This window comes from Aotus nancymaae, unplaced genomic scaffold, assembly GCF_030222135.1.
Source record: "Aotus nancymaae isolate 86718 unplaced genomic scaffold, 86718_ANA_hifiasm-v0.15.2.pri h1tg000003l, whole genome shotgun sequence".
Classification (NCBI taxonomy): Eukaryota; Metazoa; Chordata; class Mammalia; order Primates; family Aotidae; genus Aotus; species Aotus nancymaae.
This window is the reverse complement of record NW_026988414.1, coordinates 22,390,570-22,408,053: the sequence shown is the minus strand read 5'-3', so window position 1 is coordinate 22,408,053 and position 17,484 is coordinate 22,390,570. Positions and strand designations below refer to the sequence as shown.

Below are 17,484 nucleotides of genomic sequence, written 5' to 3'. Positions count from 1 at the left end.
AATAAAAAGTAATGGCTGCCCCACATCCCATGGAAGAAGGCAGGCTCTAAGGAAAGAGGCCAACAAACAGCGAAGAAGTTACGCAGGCGTGAAGCCCCATCCACTCGGAGGGGTGTCATGCTGCTGACCCATCAAGACAACTGTGGTAAAACAGCAACCAGAAAGTTTTTCTAATACAGCTCGAAACTGCTCTAAAATCTGTTTCCCCCAGTTCCTGTTCTGCATGTCTCTTTTTCTTTAGGGATCATTCTCTGCCTTTTATCTGGGTGGAGAGTGGTAGGTTTTTCATTTCTGCCATGAGGGAAACTAACTTCTCTGCAGAATCTGGTCTTCAATCGGAAGCAAGGAAAGGAACACACAATGGCTGCTAGAACCTTGGGAGCAACAAAAGAGTGCAGCCTACTTGGGTACAAAGCAAACTGCCAAGGATTCACAACTATAATCATAAACTTCGCTGTGCTGCTATAAATATGGAGCAAACCAGCGAGTGACTCACCCGCTAAGGTGGCACGCAGGCGGCCCGAGCTGCGCCACTCTGGGTTTACAGCCAAAACCTAACCGCTCTTCTTCTTTCTCTCTTTCTTCTTTTTTAAACGAGTACAGAACATCACACTTAATTCTTCTTAAAAGGAACCCTCCTCACTGTCTGTGATATTATTTATCTGATTTCTCTGACAGAATGCTTCTTTTTGCCTCACAAATCTGCTATATAAAACATGTCAAACATTTCTTAAACATTTTGCAAATACTCACAGAAAGTCACCAACAGGGTTTTTTTTTTTTTTCCCCTCACCAAGTACAGACCAGTCTGCACTTCTTACCTGGGGCAATGGGGGTCCCCAGGCCCTTGGGAGGGCCAGCTGCTTCTGAAGAACCAGCACAAAGTAGCTTCCCACCAGCTGGAAGAGGTCTCCTACCTAACAGGTGATGGGGGGCTGCTTTTCTAGCTCTTCACCCCACTCACAGAGCACAGCCACTAACTTGACCCCGACATGACTACTGTCAGTGCCTCTGGCAAAACTCCACAAGGAAGCCTGCCTTGAACCACCATTATTTGCTATTCTTAACATTTAGCTGCAAGATAAAAAAAAAAAAAGACTCTTAACATTTAGCTGCCCCAAGATGACACATTTTAGAAGGTCTCATGGAGGGGTTTCAAGAAGAATCACTGTGCAATGTATAGGAGCAAACAGGCCCAGAAGTCACTTACATCAAACAGCACTTGAGGGAGCGAATTTGAAATCTTATTTAATTTTAGGGAGCTGAAACGTAAATAGTCCTATGGAGCTGGTCGCTCCTGTATTGGACTGTGAACATCTAGATGCTCCGCAGTTCTGTGATGGGAATTGCAGACCACAGGAGGAACATCTGATGTAGGACACGTACTGCTCGCTAAGCCCCCCTCCTCCTTTCACCAAAGCGACAGAGCCCTGGAGTATGGCAGTGTAGGCTGATAATGTGCTATTTGCCCAGCTGGCCTGGAGGCTCCTGAATAAACCTGTCTAATTTGCTCTGGTGTCCCCCATCAGTGACCAGCCAAGGATGTAGAAAGTGTGCCGCTGGACTCGGGAATGAATGCAGGCCCTCTCAAGCGTCCACTTGTCACCGGACAGAATGCCTCCCTCTCCACCTGACACAGACTGTATAAAGACCTCAGAGGGTGCTGGGCTGGGAGGGCACTCAGAGGCTACCCATCTGCCCCATGTCACAGATGAGCAGCTGGGTGAGAGGTGTGGAGCACCCAGACTGCAAGCAAGGTGATGACTCCAAACCTACTCCCACATGAATTCTGTTTGAAAAATGCTCTTCTCACTTGTAGATATTCTAGGGGGTCATTCCACTTTAAATGAACGATGGAATAAACGTGTTAGTCTAGATGAGTGCTGTTGACAACACTTTCTGCAAGGATGAGAACAGGCTGTATCTGTGCTGTGCAAGATGGAAGCCACCACTCCTGTGTGGCTGTCAGGCACTTCAAATGAGGCTCGCGTGACTGAGAAACTGAAGGCTTACATTTTACTGTTTTAATTAATTTGAATAGCCACCTGTGGCTGGTGGCTACTGTACTGGACGGGAAGGTCTAGATGCTGTACTATTCTGCGATGGGACTGAAACCACCGCAGGAAGCTCTGACGCAGCAGGCGTGAGTGGGCTTCCCAGAGCCCTCCAACAGTTCCCTAAACTGTTTTCTCCTTTTGCCAAAGCGGCAGAGCCCCTGGTGCAGACTCAAAATGGCTCCAGTCACACACGCCTGCACTCCTGCCTTGTATTTCTAGGTATGCTTGTGGTTTGTAAAGCTACGAAGTCACACAAAGGAACTCAAGATCATCCACCTCAGCCCTGACAAAGGGGCAGCAGGCTGCCAGTTGGAACAAGAGATAGCGAGTGTTTAACAAAAGCACCATCCAAGATCAGGTCACAGGGAAGGAATCACCACAAGGATTATTTAACCAGAGGTGTTAAGAACACAGATAAACTGGAAGCCATGTTTGCTGTGGGCAAGGACAGAGGAGAGGTAGCACCCTTACACATAAATGGGAAGGAGATTTGCAATTCACCTGTGAATGCCTGGAGTACAATCAGGATGCATTTGATGCTTTCAGCCTACTAGCTACAGTGGTAAAAAACTTACAGATTAACTAAAGTACCTGGTTGCTAATCCTCACTGTTAGGGGAGGCATTATCTTTCTATATTTTAGACACAGTATGGGGTTAAAAGAATAGATATGATACCCAATGATTATGGTTGATTTCCCAGCAGTTGATCCTTTACTATCATGCTTTAACCTAATTTATACTTTTACCTACTTAAAAAAAAGATTTGAGATAGTTTACCCCAAAATATACAGATATGTAACTATGAATCCATTAAAATAAAATAAAAAAAAGACCCATATAACAAAGGCAAAGGAGGAAGAGAAGGTACTATATAAGAAATCTGGGCTGACGGAAGTGAACACAAGTGAGCCTGATGTGCAGCTCTGAACTCCCTGGTCACCAAGGCAAAATGGGAAACAAATGGGTTAAATGTATCCTACTGAGTAACAAAAGCATTCAACCAGTCTTTTAGGACAGACATTTTTTCTGGCCTTGAGCTAGGAGGGAAATTTGTCACATTATAAAAACCGGGGGGAGTAGGATATAAAAATGTAACAAAAATTTGTCAAAGAAAATCAGAAATGTTCTAACATGTTTGTTTCTTTATACTATTAATTGAAAACAAAACCCCTCAGAACCCTGTCATTCGGAGAAGGCTTTTAGAAGCAAGCATATTTCCAATGATTTGAAATCATGTGACGGTAAAACTTCAATAATCTAGAGCAATCAGAGTTAGCATGGCCCTAGTGTCTCTACCTCTAGAATATGGAATGATTTACACTGGGCTTTGCTCGTGACGTGGAGAGGAGACTAATTCAAGAGATTAACAAGTACTTAGCGAGTAGAAGGTCTTTGTCGTAGACAAAAAAAAGTACACGCTCTAGACCCCAGGCACACAGACTGTCTTCCGGGTGAAAAGGCAGAGTCTGATTTATGTTCTTATCCTGGCAGAGGGCACCCTTGGGAGCCGGCTGCAGGCACTGGCTCTTGGCTCCACTCAAATGGCAACCCGGACCTGAGCAAATTCCACAACAGCCAAAAAGCAGATACCAAGAAAAGAAAACACAAGTTTCTTACTCTTGGTGCGGGCTTCGGTTCTGAGAAACTTCAGAATCACTGTCTTGCGGGGCCAGAGAGCCCTTGTATGTGTAAAATACATCTTCTGTTTCCGTGATGTAGGTCATTTCATTTGCAAGGTTATCTGCAGAAGAGTGGCGTGGCTTTCGGATTTCGTGCCGGAGCCGAGGACTTCGCCTGGGTGGGGGAAATGTTGAGTACAAAGTGTTCAAGGCAAATTCCACTTAAAAATTTTATTAGAGACCAGTGACCTTTGTGTCCCGACCTTTCTAAGGATGCCTTCCTTGGCTGAGGCTGACATTCAGAGCCGGTTAACTCATCACTACCCCAGCAGAATGCACCAAGGGTGACACAAATCCCAAACACTCTCGGTCAAGTGGTGGCTCCCAGAACAGTAGCCACAGCTGTATAAACAGGCAGAATTCGATGGGTTTACGCCCTTTGGGAAGTGACGGGTATTGACTTAAGGGTAAGTTATTCTACCAGGAGGACTCAAGCTCTTAAGACATAAATAGGCCATATGGACTGCTGATCAGAGAATTTTTCTGATTAATTCGAACAATGCAAACAAAAGGCTTAGAAGACAAACGATATTTCTCAGCAAAACTCCAATCTTATTTCAAAGACATCCCTTCATGTGAATTTCACTTGATCCAAGAGAAAATGTTTGCTTTTTAAGATATATCCCTTATTAAACATGTGGCATTAGATGGGCATATAAGCACTGCCCTGTCCTCCAACAGCAGCATAGGCATGTGACCTTGGGCAAGACATGCCACCTCTCTGGGCCTGGGCTGTACTTACCTGCTCCTGAGAATGAATCCAATGAGGCCGTGTCCTCAGGACATCCAGCGTGGCCCCTGGGTGTCAGCTCCTGCAGCAGGCGATCCCAGGCTGCTGAGCTGCCTAAGTTCTATTTTTCCCTCACAGCTTTTCCATCTTCCCTTTCTTTGTTAGCCATTTCTCCTCAGGACTGTTAGGGCCTCCATGATTTGCAATCCCCCTGGGCCTGGATAATCAATAATGCTGTGTCCAAAGCAGAAGTAAAAAGGCTCTTGTGACTCCTCAGGAGAGGACCTATAAATAGCCACAAGAGCTCCAGGCCACGAGTGTGGCAACATCTAACCCCGCTGTTCCCCTGGATCCTGGCCTGGGCTCTCTGGGCCCCTGACATTGCTGCCAATGAGATTTTCAGATACATGAAGCTGCTGTATTATAACATAAATCTACCTCTTCAGAATGAGGTATCTAACTTTTGGAAACCAAGAAGCAAGTCTATTCAGTTATGTCATGATTTCTAACACTAAATACTGTCCCTGTCCCTTCCCCGAGCATTAGGCCCCGAGTGAAGGGTCCTTCCCTTGCAAGCCCAGCACAGCATCTCCTCTGTCTGCCTGTCTCCCAGTTTCTCTTGGGCTTAGCAGATCCTGGCTCAGGTATTTACAGACACACACTCTTACTCCAGTGTGGAGTTGGGGGCAATGTTTTCCTGCTAGATTTTCCCTTCTGGCCCCTGGCCTTTTTGGAGGTAGCTACAAAAATGGTGTGATGTCTTTGGGGACCATTATAATAAGATAATGATAATTCCACCTGATTCTTTTAAAAGCTTACAATGTACTTATACATTATTATTTCATCTGTGGTAGTTTTTATAATCCTTTTAGAGATGGGGAAACTGAGGCTACAGAGGTAAAGAAACTTGTTAATTAACAGAAGGGCCAAAACCGGAGTTTAGGTCTTTCAGCTACAAACCCAGTACCCTTCCCACTTTACCAAACTACCACCTATTTCCTTTTAAGCTGAGTCTGTCCTCTTAAGTCGGCAGGCTACTTCCTGATGTGCATTTGCTTCTGCTGCTGAAGGTCATACATCCTTACATCATTTAATCACGTGCCTGCATTAGTTTTTCCCCAAGTTTATTTTGTGGGATATTAATGGAAAACAAGAATTAAGTAAAGCTAACCATACTTCTTTATCACGGACGTCTCAAGAGTGTTTAACATGCTAACGTGTGCTGCTATTCCAAAGGAGGCCTTTCGGCAGGCTAGAGTTTCCCAAATTATTTAGATCTAGTAAGTTTTTTTAAAAAAGAGCATCTCAGTATTACACAAGACGGAAAACATTTAGCTAGACTTGTGTACTTCATGAAAACAGTTACTTCTGCCAAGAGCCTAAAATGTAAATGTAAACTCTGTAGGTCATCTAGCTTTAGGAATTTATAAGTTGAGTTTTTATTTTTAAAAGAGATAAAGTGTCTACTGATGGGTAGTACAAAAAAAAAGGAGGACATACCAGTTGGGAGTAATGGGAGGGGAACGAGAAGGCAGACTCTTGGTTTCTAAGTGCTCCACTGATAAGGATCTCCGCATGGCTGGGTTCCACACCATCCCGCCAATCACCTTTTTGCAATATTGGTTATTTACCGACCTGAAAAACCAGATGCAGGTTCACTTTCTACGCTGACATGTTCAACAGGAAATAAATTACAGCATGTGTGAAACAGTCTACACATGCTTCTTGTCTGACGGATGACTGCTTAACGCTAAGGTTATGGGGAGTAGAGGGAGACAGCTCAAAAGCAATTTCTATCTGTCCTGGAATTTCCTTACGTGATTTCTGCTCTTATAGTGAAAATCCTTTCTTGTCCTCACTACTCAAGCAACAAAGCTGCTTCTAGAATATAACCAAACCTAGATCAGAAGAAATTCCAGGATCACACAGAAATAGAGCTCAAGTGATTTCAAGGAATTCTTATTTTATTCACACTGGCAGAAGTTAAAATATTAGCCATCTTTTCAGGTGCTCTTCATCATCGTAGCTGGCAGAAGCTGTCACTATAAATTACTGGTAACTCTGAGTGAGAATCTGAAAATGTACCTAGAAAGTACAGTTTCAGGCTGGGCGCGGTGGCTCATGCCGGTAATCCCAGCACTTTGGGAGGCTGAGGCGGGTGGATCACTTGAGGTCAGGAGTTCAAGACCAGCCTGGCCAACATGGCAAAACCCCATCTCTACTAAAAATACAAAAATATTAGCCAGGTGGAATTAGAGGTGCATGCCTCTAATTCCAGCTACTTGGGAGGCTGAGGCAGGAGAACCCCTTGAATCTCTGAGGTAGAGGTTGCAGCGAGCCAAGATTGTACCACTGCACTCCAGTCTGGGGAACAGAGTAAGACTCTGTCTTGAAAAAAAAAAAAAAAAGGAAATGCCATTTCATGCTATGTTCTTGAAATGTGCTACCCTGAAGGTTACTTTTGAATTTTATTTATACCCAGAGAATTTAAATCTTAGCTATCTAGACCCCTCAGAAAATGAATTATTTGAGAGAATAGAGCATGAAGCCTAGTTGAAGGGTGACAACTTTGGTTCTGGCATCTCTACATTTTAAACTAGGTTTTAATGTCTTACGAAAACATTCTACATATTTCCTTGTGGCGTGACACCAACCAACAAAAACAAAACAGAACCAAGAACAAACAAAAGAACATCAACAATATGAAATGCCCTGTAAGCCCGTCATGTACTAATTCACATTAAGAAATGCTGTTGCCATCCTGATCAAAATGCTCACAACAGCATCACTAGGAGACTCGTCTGAGGCAGGCCTACATCAGAAACCACACCGCCAGTGATGAACGGCACAGGATCAAAACAAGGGGAGCAAGCTGCCTGAATCCAAGGTTTAATGTGTCATGGGTTATTAATAGGGACTCTCTGAAAAAGTGTTCCATTGTCCCATAAGCTTGGAAAATAACCAAACGAGTTTCTTTTTATGTGGAACCTTTCAGAAGGCCCAATAAGCAGATGTGCAGCTGTATCTCTAGGGGCTGGGCAAGTCATATGACCCTTCTAAGCCTCAGTTTCCTCATCTGTAAAATGGAGGTAATGAGACTTGAAATTCACCAGTATGCTGAAGCTGGCGCAGGTAGAAAAAGAACTGCTGACTCATCTTTCCAAGCTATCTTCCCAACCCAAATGATCCCCTGTGGCAGATTAAAGATGGCTGCAAGTTCTTTGAGTCTTGCATCTGGGTTGGCTTGTGACTGCTTTCATCAACAGAATCACTGTGTCAGTGCCAGGTCTCACCCTTAAGAAGGCTGAATGGTTCTGTCTTCAGCTCCTGGAACCCTGAGTGTCCATGTAAGAAATTCAACTACCCTCCTGGAGCATCAAGATGGGCAGGCTAAGGAGTCCAGGTGAGCCCAGCCTTCCAACCATTCCATCAAAACACCAGGTATGTAAGAAAACTTGTCGTGGATCCTCTGGCCACATTCGCTGAGAAATCCCCCTCTATACTACACAGAGCAGAAGAGGTATCTGGCCAAGCCCTTCCGGGATTCCTGATTCACAAAATCATGAGATATAATAGAATGGGTGTTGCTTTCAGTCACTAAAATAGGGGAAATTTTTTTACACCACAACAGATGATCAGAACCCAGCCCTGCTGGCATTGGATGCATACAAACAACAGAGTTTTGCAGATGAAGAAATTGAAGCAACAAATTAAAGCTCAAGTGACAGAGAAAGGATTTGAACTCAGGCAGCTCTGCAACAGAGGGCACGCTTTCAACTGCCTCCCCATTCCTTCTCTCATCTGGCCTGAGGATCAGGTCCAATCTAAGTCAATGATATATTCCAATAAGTTATTTTCATGGCTTGTTCAACAGTAGAGCTACTGAATGTGTAAATATACTAGACAGTATTATAAGAGCTAAAAATTTAAAAAATATATTTGCTCTTGGTTCATCAGAAGCTGAGAGAGAGCATTTAGCACCATAAATAGTATCACTGATACTAACAGAAATTAGCTACTTATTCAGTCTACAAGTTCCCTAATGATTATCAATTTATTAGGAAAGTAACTTGAACAGTCTGATGCAGTTCCACATATCAGATAATGGTTTATACATGAGTCTCATTTAGTAACAGCCACATCAACAACAAATCACAAAATCAATTTTGAAAAACCAACAAATGATTTAGAAATAGTGGCTGGGCGCAGTGGCTCATGCCTGTAATCCCAGCACTTTGGGAGGCCAAGGCGGCCACATGACCTGAAGTCAGAAGTTCGAGACCAGACTGGCCAACGTGGTGAAACCCTCTCTCTACTAAAAATGCAAGAATTAGCTGGGCGTGGTGGTAGGCACCTGTAATCCCAGCTATTCGGGAGGCTGAGGTAGGAGAACTGCTTCAACCCAGGAGATGGAGGTTGCAGTGAGCCGAGACTGCACCACTGCACTCCAACCTGGGCAACAAAGTGAGACTCTGTCTCAAAAAAAAAAAAAAAAAAAAAAGAAATTATAAGAGTAGGCTGGGCACAGTGGCTCACACCTGTAATCCCAGCACTTTAGGAGGCTGAGGTGGGCAGATCACCTGAGGTCAGGAGTTCGAGACCAGCCTGGCCAAACCCTCTATTAAAAATGTAAAAATTAGGCCTGGTGGTGTGCTCCTGTAATCCAAGTTACTTGGGAGACTGAGGCAGGAAAATCGGTTGAACCCAGGAGGTGGAGGTTGTAGGGAGCCGAGATGGCCCCACTGCACTCCAGCCTGGATGACAGAGCAAGACGCCATCTCAAAAAAAAAAAAAGAAAGAAAGAAAAAGAAAAAGAAAAAAGAAATTATAAGAATAGACTTCCAGGCAAGATGGCTTATGCCTGTAACCCCAGCACTTTGGGAGGCTGAGGCAGGAGAATTGCTTGAACCTGGGAGGTGGAGGTTGTGGTGAGCCAAGATCATGCCATTTTAACTCAGCCTGGGCAACAAGAGTGAAACTCTCTCTCAAGGGAAAAAAAAAAAAAAAAGAATAAATTGACAATTTATGCTATCTCTTACACTTACAAGGTAGTTTAAGAACAAAGAAATAAAAATATAAACTGCATGGTTATTTCATTTAGAGAATAAATAAATTTATCTAAATTAGAATTTTAAAATGTATATATGAATTATATATATAAATTTATATCCATTTCTTTTACTGTACTAATCATTTTATTTAGAGAATACATTTTTATCTAAATTAGAATTTAGAAATTTATATATATTTATATAAAAAATATATAATTTTACATCCATTTCTTTTCCTGTACTAGTCATTAAATATTTTGAATATCATTCCTGTGGATAAAAGTACCTATCTCATAGGAGAGTTGTAAGAGTCAAATATAATTATGTGCCCAGCACCAAGTAAATGCTCAGTAATTATCAACTGTGATTGCTACTATTATTTTGTAATTATTATAGGCAATATATCCCAAAGTCACTTGACTCTGGAAATCTTTTTCCATTCCTTCATTCATTTTTACAGAACATCTTATGGAATTCATGTTCTGTGGGAGAGGCTGGCACAGTGGCATCAGGCTGGGATAGCCCAATATGCTGGCACCAGGAGACACACACAGCCATTGCTCCACTTCCTTTATTATGTCACGGTGCAGGGTGCAGCTGCAATTCTGGCTGTTTGGGAGCACTGAATTCAGCAGAGTTGAGGGGACAGAAACAAACACTGGGAAGACGAGATGTCCCTTAGACACTGTTCCTCCCGGGAGACTTTTAGTCATGGTTCAGAGATCCAATGCCTGGGGCCCCTGGACGATGGGTTCCCTTCTCTGCCCAATAATGTCCTCTATTCACTGATGACCAGGATGTGTTTACATCTCAGCCTAGTATGGATAGAATCTTTATAGCACACTCACTTTTTAGTGTTCCTAGAGCCCATAGTCCAGTACTGAGACAGAACATTCTTTTCCTGAGGTAGTAGCTTCTTTGCCTGAAAGAATGTATGGTGCTCAACACAGGATTTCCACAAGTTTTTGCAAGATCGATAATTCAGCATGTTGAAGGCCACGATATGTTCCCTGGATTCAGCCTGGGAGGAAAAACAGTCAAGATTTCATCTACACAGAAATAGGAGCAAGGACTTGCAAGCATTTAGCCCACATTGGTGAAATGAGGTAAGATGCAACAGACAGCAGAAAACTGGTTTCAAAATGACTTGGCCACAAACCAGTGTTACTGGAATATTCAAAAGCATGATTTGTTAACTGTCTTTATGAACATGGTAATAGAGATGACCAGAATCTATTCTTTATCGTCATCTGTGGTCCTTCACGAATGCTTTGATTTCAAATCTGTTTACATTTCTAGGCTGGATATATTTGGAGTAACCAAATAAAAACCGTCTGATACATTCCTTTTAAATTTTAGCTCTGGGAACATCTCTCTCCTGAAGAAATACTCTTTCATCCATCAGACAACAGCAAGTTTATAATCTTTGGGTTTTTCTCTACTTGCTTTCCACAAAGCACAGAGTTGAATCCAGTGCTCATATATAATAATCATTTTAATCATTTGCTTTGCCTGTATTCTTCATGAGTTTAGGTTTTCTGTTTTCATGTTAAATTGTCATCTTATGTATTTTTTTTACCATCTTGAATCTTGTACTGAGTGGTCAGGAGACCCAGATTCCAGTCCTAGCTGCTCTGCGCTTTTGTGTCCTTATTTCTAAGAGTTCACTGCTCTGTGAGGCCATTTTAAGCACACATTAACTTTGAAAAACTGGGAAATGGACACAGTGACAGTAAGCGAAAATCATGCAGCATAAAAAGATGTGTAGTGTTGTGGAAAGAGCTGGTGTCTCAGATTCGTAATGATCTGTTTCAAATTCCAGCTTCCCTGACTCACTAGCCATGGGAGCCTCAGTTTCCTCATTCTAAGTTCTACTTCTCTGTATGGATGAGCAAACGGAGTTACCACATTTGCTATGGACTTTGCTTATGAGATACATACACCTACCAAGCCATCATGCAGTTTCAACACATCATGGCGGGGAGCTGACCTTGATGACATTCACTGCTACTTTGCGGTGGGCTCTCTGCCAGGTGCTTTGACCAATGCTCTTTTATTTAATCTTTATAATTCCCTAAGAAGTGGGCATTATAGCATTTTTGGAAACAAGGCAACCTGGGCTAGGGGAAGTTAAGTAACCTGTTTAGCTGGTAAGTGGAAGAGCCAGGATCTGAAACCACCGTCTCTGACTCCAAAGCAAGTTAATTCTCCAACCAGCCAAGCAGAATTATACAGACAATCACTGGATGCTCTAGACTCTGGCTCCACAATGGCATGCTCTTTCTTCCCTGTTAAGCACATGGCAAACTGCCTGCAACCCTTAAAGAACTAAAAGCTAAAGTAACTTAAAAACACAAGAACCTGGGCAAAGTGGTGCATGTTTCTAGTCCCAGTTACTTGGGAGGCTGAGGCAGGAGGATCCTTTGAGCCCAGTTTGGGCAACATAGTGAGACCCTGTCTCTAAACACATGCACGCGCACACACACACACACACATACACACACACACACACAACAAAGCAAGCACAGACATAACTACTCACCTGTTTCTGTCGCTGATGTATAAAGAACTTTTTCCTTTTGAAAGAAATTTTGAGAATGTTCACCCTTCAAAAAATAAAACAAAACACAAACAAAGCACATCAGGGATCGGCCAGGTTGAAGCTGATGCCTCTCAATGCATGTCCTTTATTCCATGATCCTGATGACTGGGGGCTCTTGGCTGCCTAGAGTTTACTTCTCTATAGAAATGATGGCAGCCCCATTACCGCGGGCTAACACCGAGTAGCTGACTGAAGCTGAGCACCGCATAAGGGCCACTGGATTATGATGTAGCTTTTAAATATCAAGAAACGTGGGCCATGCGCTCTCTTTGCTATAAGCTGCTTTTGTGGCACTGCAGCTCTGCGTGAGCTGGTATATACATGGGGAAGACAGCTGAGAGCAGCATGGAGCAACTGAAAGAGGAGAGACCTGGCCCGAACCCCAGCTCCATTACTTAACAGCCACGTGTCAAGTAGCCTACTTATCATTTGCAAGATAACAGAATTCAGTCACCGTTAACTCAGCATTTTTTTATATACTAGACTGCTACTAAGAGCTTTATAAACACGCTCTCAATGAAGTCCTGCAACAATCCTGAAAAGTACATGTTGTTATACCCAGTTTTCAAATGAGGAAACTGAGGCTCAGAGACATCACCAAAGTGCTCAAGATCGTTCAACTAGAAATTCCTGGAGCCAGGACCTGCACCCTGGTCTCAGCTGACTCTGAAGGCTGCACGCCTAAGCTCTCCACTATGAAGTCTTCCCAACAGTGGAGAAAACACTGCCCTTCTCAGAGAGCTGCCTTGTGAGGATTCAAGCAGATTAGGAATGTCAAGTCCCTACCTTGACACACAGTGCACCTGCAATGCTTGTTCCTTTAATTAAAAACATAACTTAAAAAAAACATTTACAGTTGACCCTTAATCAACAAAGGTTTGAACTACGTGGGGTCCACTATGTAAGGGATTTTTTTCAACCAAACATGGATGGAAAACACAGCATTTGCAGGATGTAAAACCCACATATACAAAGGACTGGCTTTTCATATACACGAGTTCTGCAGAGTCAAGGGTGTAACAAGTCTGTGTAGATTTTGGTTAATTACAAGTGGTCTTGGAACCAATCCCCCAAGTACACCAAGAGTCAACTATCATTCATTTATGCAAAATTTCTGTAATCTATACAAAGGGCACATATTTCCCTGCTGGAATCTTTACTTCTGAGATACTTTGGGGAAATGAAGGCATTTTACTATTCTCTAGGATCATATGAAGACCTTGGTAGAGAGCATTCTAGAATGGAGAGGCTGCGTAGGTAACATGAAAGTTGAACTACTCATGGGCCATTTCCCCAGCTGGAACAGCAATATACCTCTATTACATATTAAATATTATCCAATACACATCTATTTTCAACAATCTGTTGGTAGATGGAACTGTGAAGTAAATTGTTTTGGGTGACTGCAGGTTAATAGTCTAAGGATGAGAAGGGTGTTTGGGCTCACCCCTTTTGGAGATACTCTTTCTAGTGTGTGTTACTACTCTGACATCTCCCTGAAGTCTGGGGAGTCTCCTCACAATTCTCCTGTGCCAACTGGCAGATGCAAAAATTCCTGTTCTGCAGAACAAGTCGGGAGAACCAACTCCCCTTTTGAGTTCTTTTTTTTCTTGGGGATGGAGTCTCGCTCGGTCACCCAGACTGGAGTGCAATGGCGCAATCTTGGTTCACTGCAACCTCTGCCTCTGGGGTTCAAGTGATTCTCCTGCCTCAGCCTCCTGTGTAGCTGGGACTACAGGCGTCCACCACCTTGGCCAGCTAGGTTTTTTGTATTTTAGTAGAGATGGGGTTTCACCATACTGGGCAGGCTGGTCTCGAACTCCTGACCTTAGATGATCCTCCTGCCTCAGCCTCCTAAAGTACTGGGATTACAGGTATGAGCCACCACACTGGCCGAGTTCTTACCTTGCGTTGTTTGGCCCACAGGAATCTGTGGACCTCTTATTTCCCCTACCCTTGGCTTCATATACAGGGGTAGAAGGGCCTGGCAGGCCTCCTAGGGTTCCTAGCGTTCCAGCCCAGCATCCGTTTCCCATTCTGACCCCAATTTCCCCACTTGAATAATTATTTATAATCAATTATTCAAGTGGGGATATCAGCAAATCTGATTATGCACAGACATGAACTCTGTCGTTTCCAGGCTTGGGACCTCATGGGGGCTCCCTACTGCCCTTCATTCATTCATAAGGAAAAAAAAACACTGAGAGCCTAGGATGTACAAAGTCCTATGCCAAGCTTATAATCCAGTGAGGGAGACAGGTACCACATAAATAATGATGGGTGTAAGTAAATCACTGTAACTGTGAGCGCCACATGCAGGAAAGCCTAGAGTTTCATAAGAGCACTAAGAACTGAGCCTACAGGCTCCTATGGCCTGTGAGGCCCTCCATGATCAGGCCCCTCTCCTGCAGCTCCCCACGCCCACGGCCAGCTCCAGCCTGGCCTGCCCCACTCCTCCTGACTCACTAGCTGGGTTCCCTCTCATCTCTGGACCTACACACCCTGCCCCTTCTCTCTAGAATTTTCCTTGGGCCAAAGCTCAGCTGGTGTTCAGATCCTAGTGCCTTCCCCTGCAGGCTCAGGGCCTTTCTTATGTTCTGCCCCTCCTGGGCACTTGCCCACACACCTCCCTTGTCACCCTGGGAGTCTCTGAGGTTTGCACTGGAGGCAGGAGCCAGGCCTCGACAGGAGCCAGCTTGATGTTGAAGGGTGAGGGAGGCTTCGGCAGGTCTGTGGGTGAGCCCTGGGGTTGAAGAGTCCCTGCAGGCTCTACTGAAAAGGCTTCTGTTCACAAACCTGCTTCTCCTGATCAAGACCCCACTTATCTCCTGCAGTGACCTTGTGGAACCCACAGCTTCTTCACAATGTGAGGGTCCAGCCCTTGTCTGTGGGCCCTTAGGAAGTTCAGCCACAGTTAAGCTGGACCCAGGGGGCTTTAGGCCTGTGATACCTGGAGGAAGCCCCCAGCATCTGGAGGGGCTGGGTATGGAAAAATGAGCCCTGGGCCCATTTGCCCTCTGCTTAGCCTGATCTGAGTCCTGAGTGGGCCAGAGAGCTGTCCGGGCACAGCCCGCCAAGCAAGCTGGGGTTTCCTGCTTTCTCTGAGAGGCTTCTAACAGAGACGAGGTGAAAGAAAGATGGAGAGAAGGCCCTGCTATCTGTGACACTGATTTTAGTGTCAAATTGAACAGGACTGTCACATTTTTTGGTTTTGGAAAATAGATATATTGAAACTTAACTGAGTTTAAGTTTATATTTAAGTTTATATTGAAATTAAGTGTCTGTAAGTATGTATCCTACTTAAGCGTTTTCCTACAAATATAATTTTTAGTGTTGAAACAAAAGTATATAGGCTCTGGAGCTAGACTCTGATGTGAGTTTTAACCACTCTTGATTATTAGCTGTGTGACCCTGGACAGGATCTTACTTAACTTCTTTGTACTTCTGTTTCTGCCTCTGTAAAACTGGGGATAATAACCTATATAGCGCCTATTTGAGTTTAAAGGAGATAAATCAAAGAAAATACACAGTAACAGGACTTGGACACAGTAAGCGTGCAATAATAATTACAGCTATTAATAACAATAATTTTGTTATATATTATATAATTATATATTTATATGTAATATGTAATTATTCTAATATTAAATTAATTAATAGAGAGTATATTATATAACAATAGAGTATATTATTAACTCATTGTTAATTTCATACATATTATTATGTAATACTCCATAATTTTCAGTTACTTACAGGTTTTCTTCTCATTATAAACAATGCTGTGATGAACATCTTTAGGTTTCAGGTAATGAAAGTCTATGTTCCCAAGTTGGGGAGCAGATTTAGACATCAAAGGTCAAACTCTGTGTGGCACATACCTGGCACCAAATCTTCTCTTATCCCCATTTCCTAACTTACTTCCTTGCTGCCACTGTTTTGCCAAAACTCCATGTTTTTTCCCCGCTTGTCCTTTTCCATCTGCATCTCCCGCCGTCTGCGGCACTCACTCTTCTCTACCTTCCTGGCGATGTGTGCTACCCCTATTCTGTGCACCATCATGACCATCATGTTATCATTATGTAGACGGTATTATGTTGGTGGTGTTTGCCCTAAGAAAGCTCCCTGGTGCCTGGCACATTAAACTCAAACTTCTCTTCAAAATTCAGTTCCACTCACGGGTAACGAGGGACAGGCTGTCCTACAGGTCTCTTCCCACCAGGCCTGTGAGCTCAGAGGGCAAGCACTCAGTTGCATATGTCTTTAGGTCTCTTTAGAGTTTAGAACAGAGCTGGACATTTGGTAAAGGTTCAATTAATAACCGAAGAACAGAACTGAAACTATGGTTCCTGCCCAGAGAAAGCTCTTCTTTGAATTCTGACCAATGCACTGCCTAGGAAAAATTTCTTAATGCGAAGGCCTGCCTTGTGTCATTTTATCCACCGGGTTTCCATAGTCTCCCAAACCACAGGGTGAGCTGGGGGAGGGAAATGCTAATGAGAACCAAACTCTGATTTTCCCAAGTACTAAATCTGGATCAATTTAGAGGTCAGAGGTTAAAACTTGGGGGAAAATCTCTATCCCATCTTTAGAAATAAACGTTTAGAATGGGAGGTAACATTACTTTTGTTCTGCATATTTTTAAAGCATGATTCAGAAAATAATTAGAACTGTTTGCACTTACCAAGGATAGAAACTTGTGCAAATGTATTTTCGGTACACAGCAATGCCCGCAGAAGCAATTCCAATCATCAGGTCTAAATTGTGCAGATCCTGTAAAAAGGAAGATCTCAGATCCACAGCATGTTACAGTCAAGCTTATGCCCTCTGATGACTTTAAAGCACCCTCGCTGTTATAAATAGTAACATGTATAGGCTCCAAAGGGGAAAATGTTACTGAAAACAGGAAAAAGCCCCATTTAACAGATACTTAAGTCCCAAGTCCTAAGTACCAAATTCTTCTAAAGTGAACACAGCCTGTCAAGCAACATGTGAGTGTCACTGGTCTAGAACATTACCAAATAAGCCCGCTCGTTCCATGGAATCATTTAAATGAATACTCAAGCTTTAAATTTTCAACAATCAGCACTAAATCAGAAAGGCCTCACCCCTTTGCAAAGCTTTTTACAAATCTCAATTTCCATTACTGTAAACGCTTTAGCTATTATGAAATGATGATGAAAATGTGTTTAAGTGTAGAACTGCTGACTCTAAATCTACTTAAGAAATGTTGGCTGGGTAAGGTGGCTCATGCCTATAATCCCAGCACTTTACGAGGCCAAGGAGGGTGGATCCGTTGAGCCAAGGAGTTTGAGACCAACCTGGGCAACATGGTGAAATCCTGTCTCTACAAAAAGACACAAAAAG

At 43.3% G+C, this 17,484-nt stretch overlaps 1 protein-coding gene across 6 annotated transcripts in view; it reads right to left on the bottom strand.

Moving 5' to 3' along the window:
* Positions 1 to 17,484, bottom strand: part of PTPN3 (protein tyrosine phosphatase non-receptor type 3) — a 120,388-nt gene that overhangs the window by 36,534 nt on the left and 66,370 nt on the right. For 5 of the 6 annotated variants that reach the window (XM_012439062.2, XM_012439065.2, XM_064379066.1 and 2 more), the window contains 5 exons: positions 16,802 to 16,890; positions 12,061 to 12,124; positions 10,367 to 10,539; positions 5,968 to 6,102; positions 3,676 to 3,852 (listed from right to left, as the gene is read on the bottom strand). In XM_012439062.2, coding sequence (XP_012294485.2) covers positions 3,676 to 3,852; positions 5,968 to 6,102; positions 10,367 to 10,539; positions 12,061 to 12,124; positions 16,802 to 16,890 — 638 coding nt within the window. The remainder of the gene's footprint in view (positions 1 to 3,675; positions 3,853 to 5,967; positions 6,103 to 10,366; positions 10,540 to 12,060; positions 12,125 to 16,801; positions 16,891 to 17,484) is intronic. The other variant, XM_064379059.1, reaches the window with a different exon arrangement.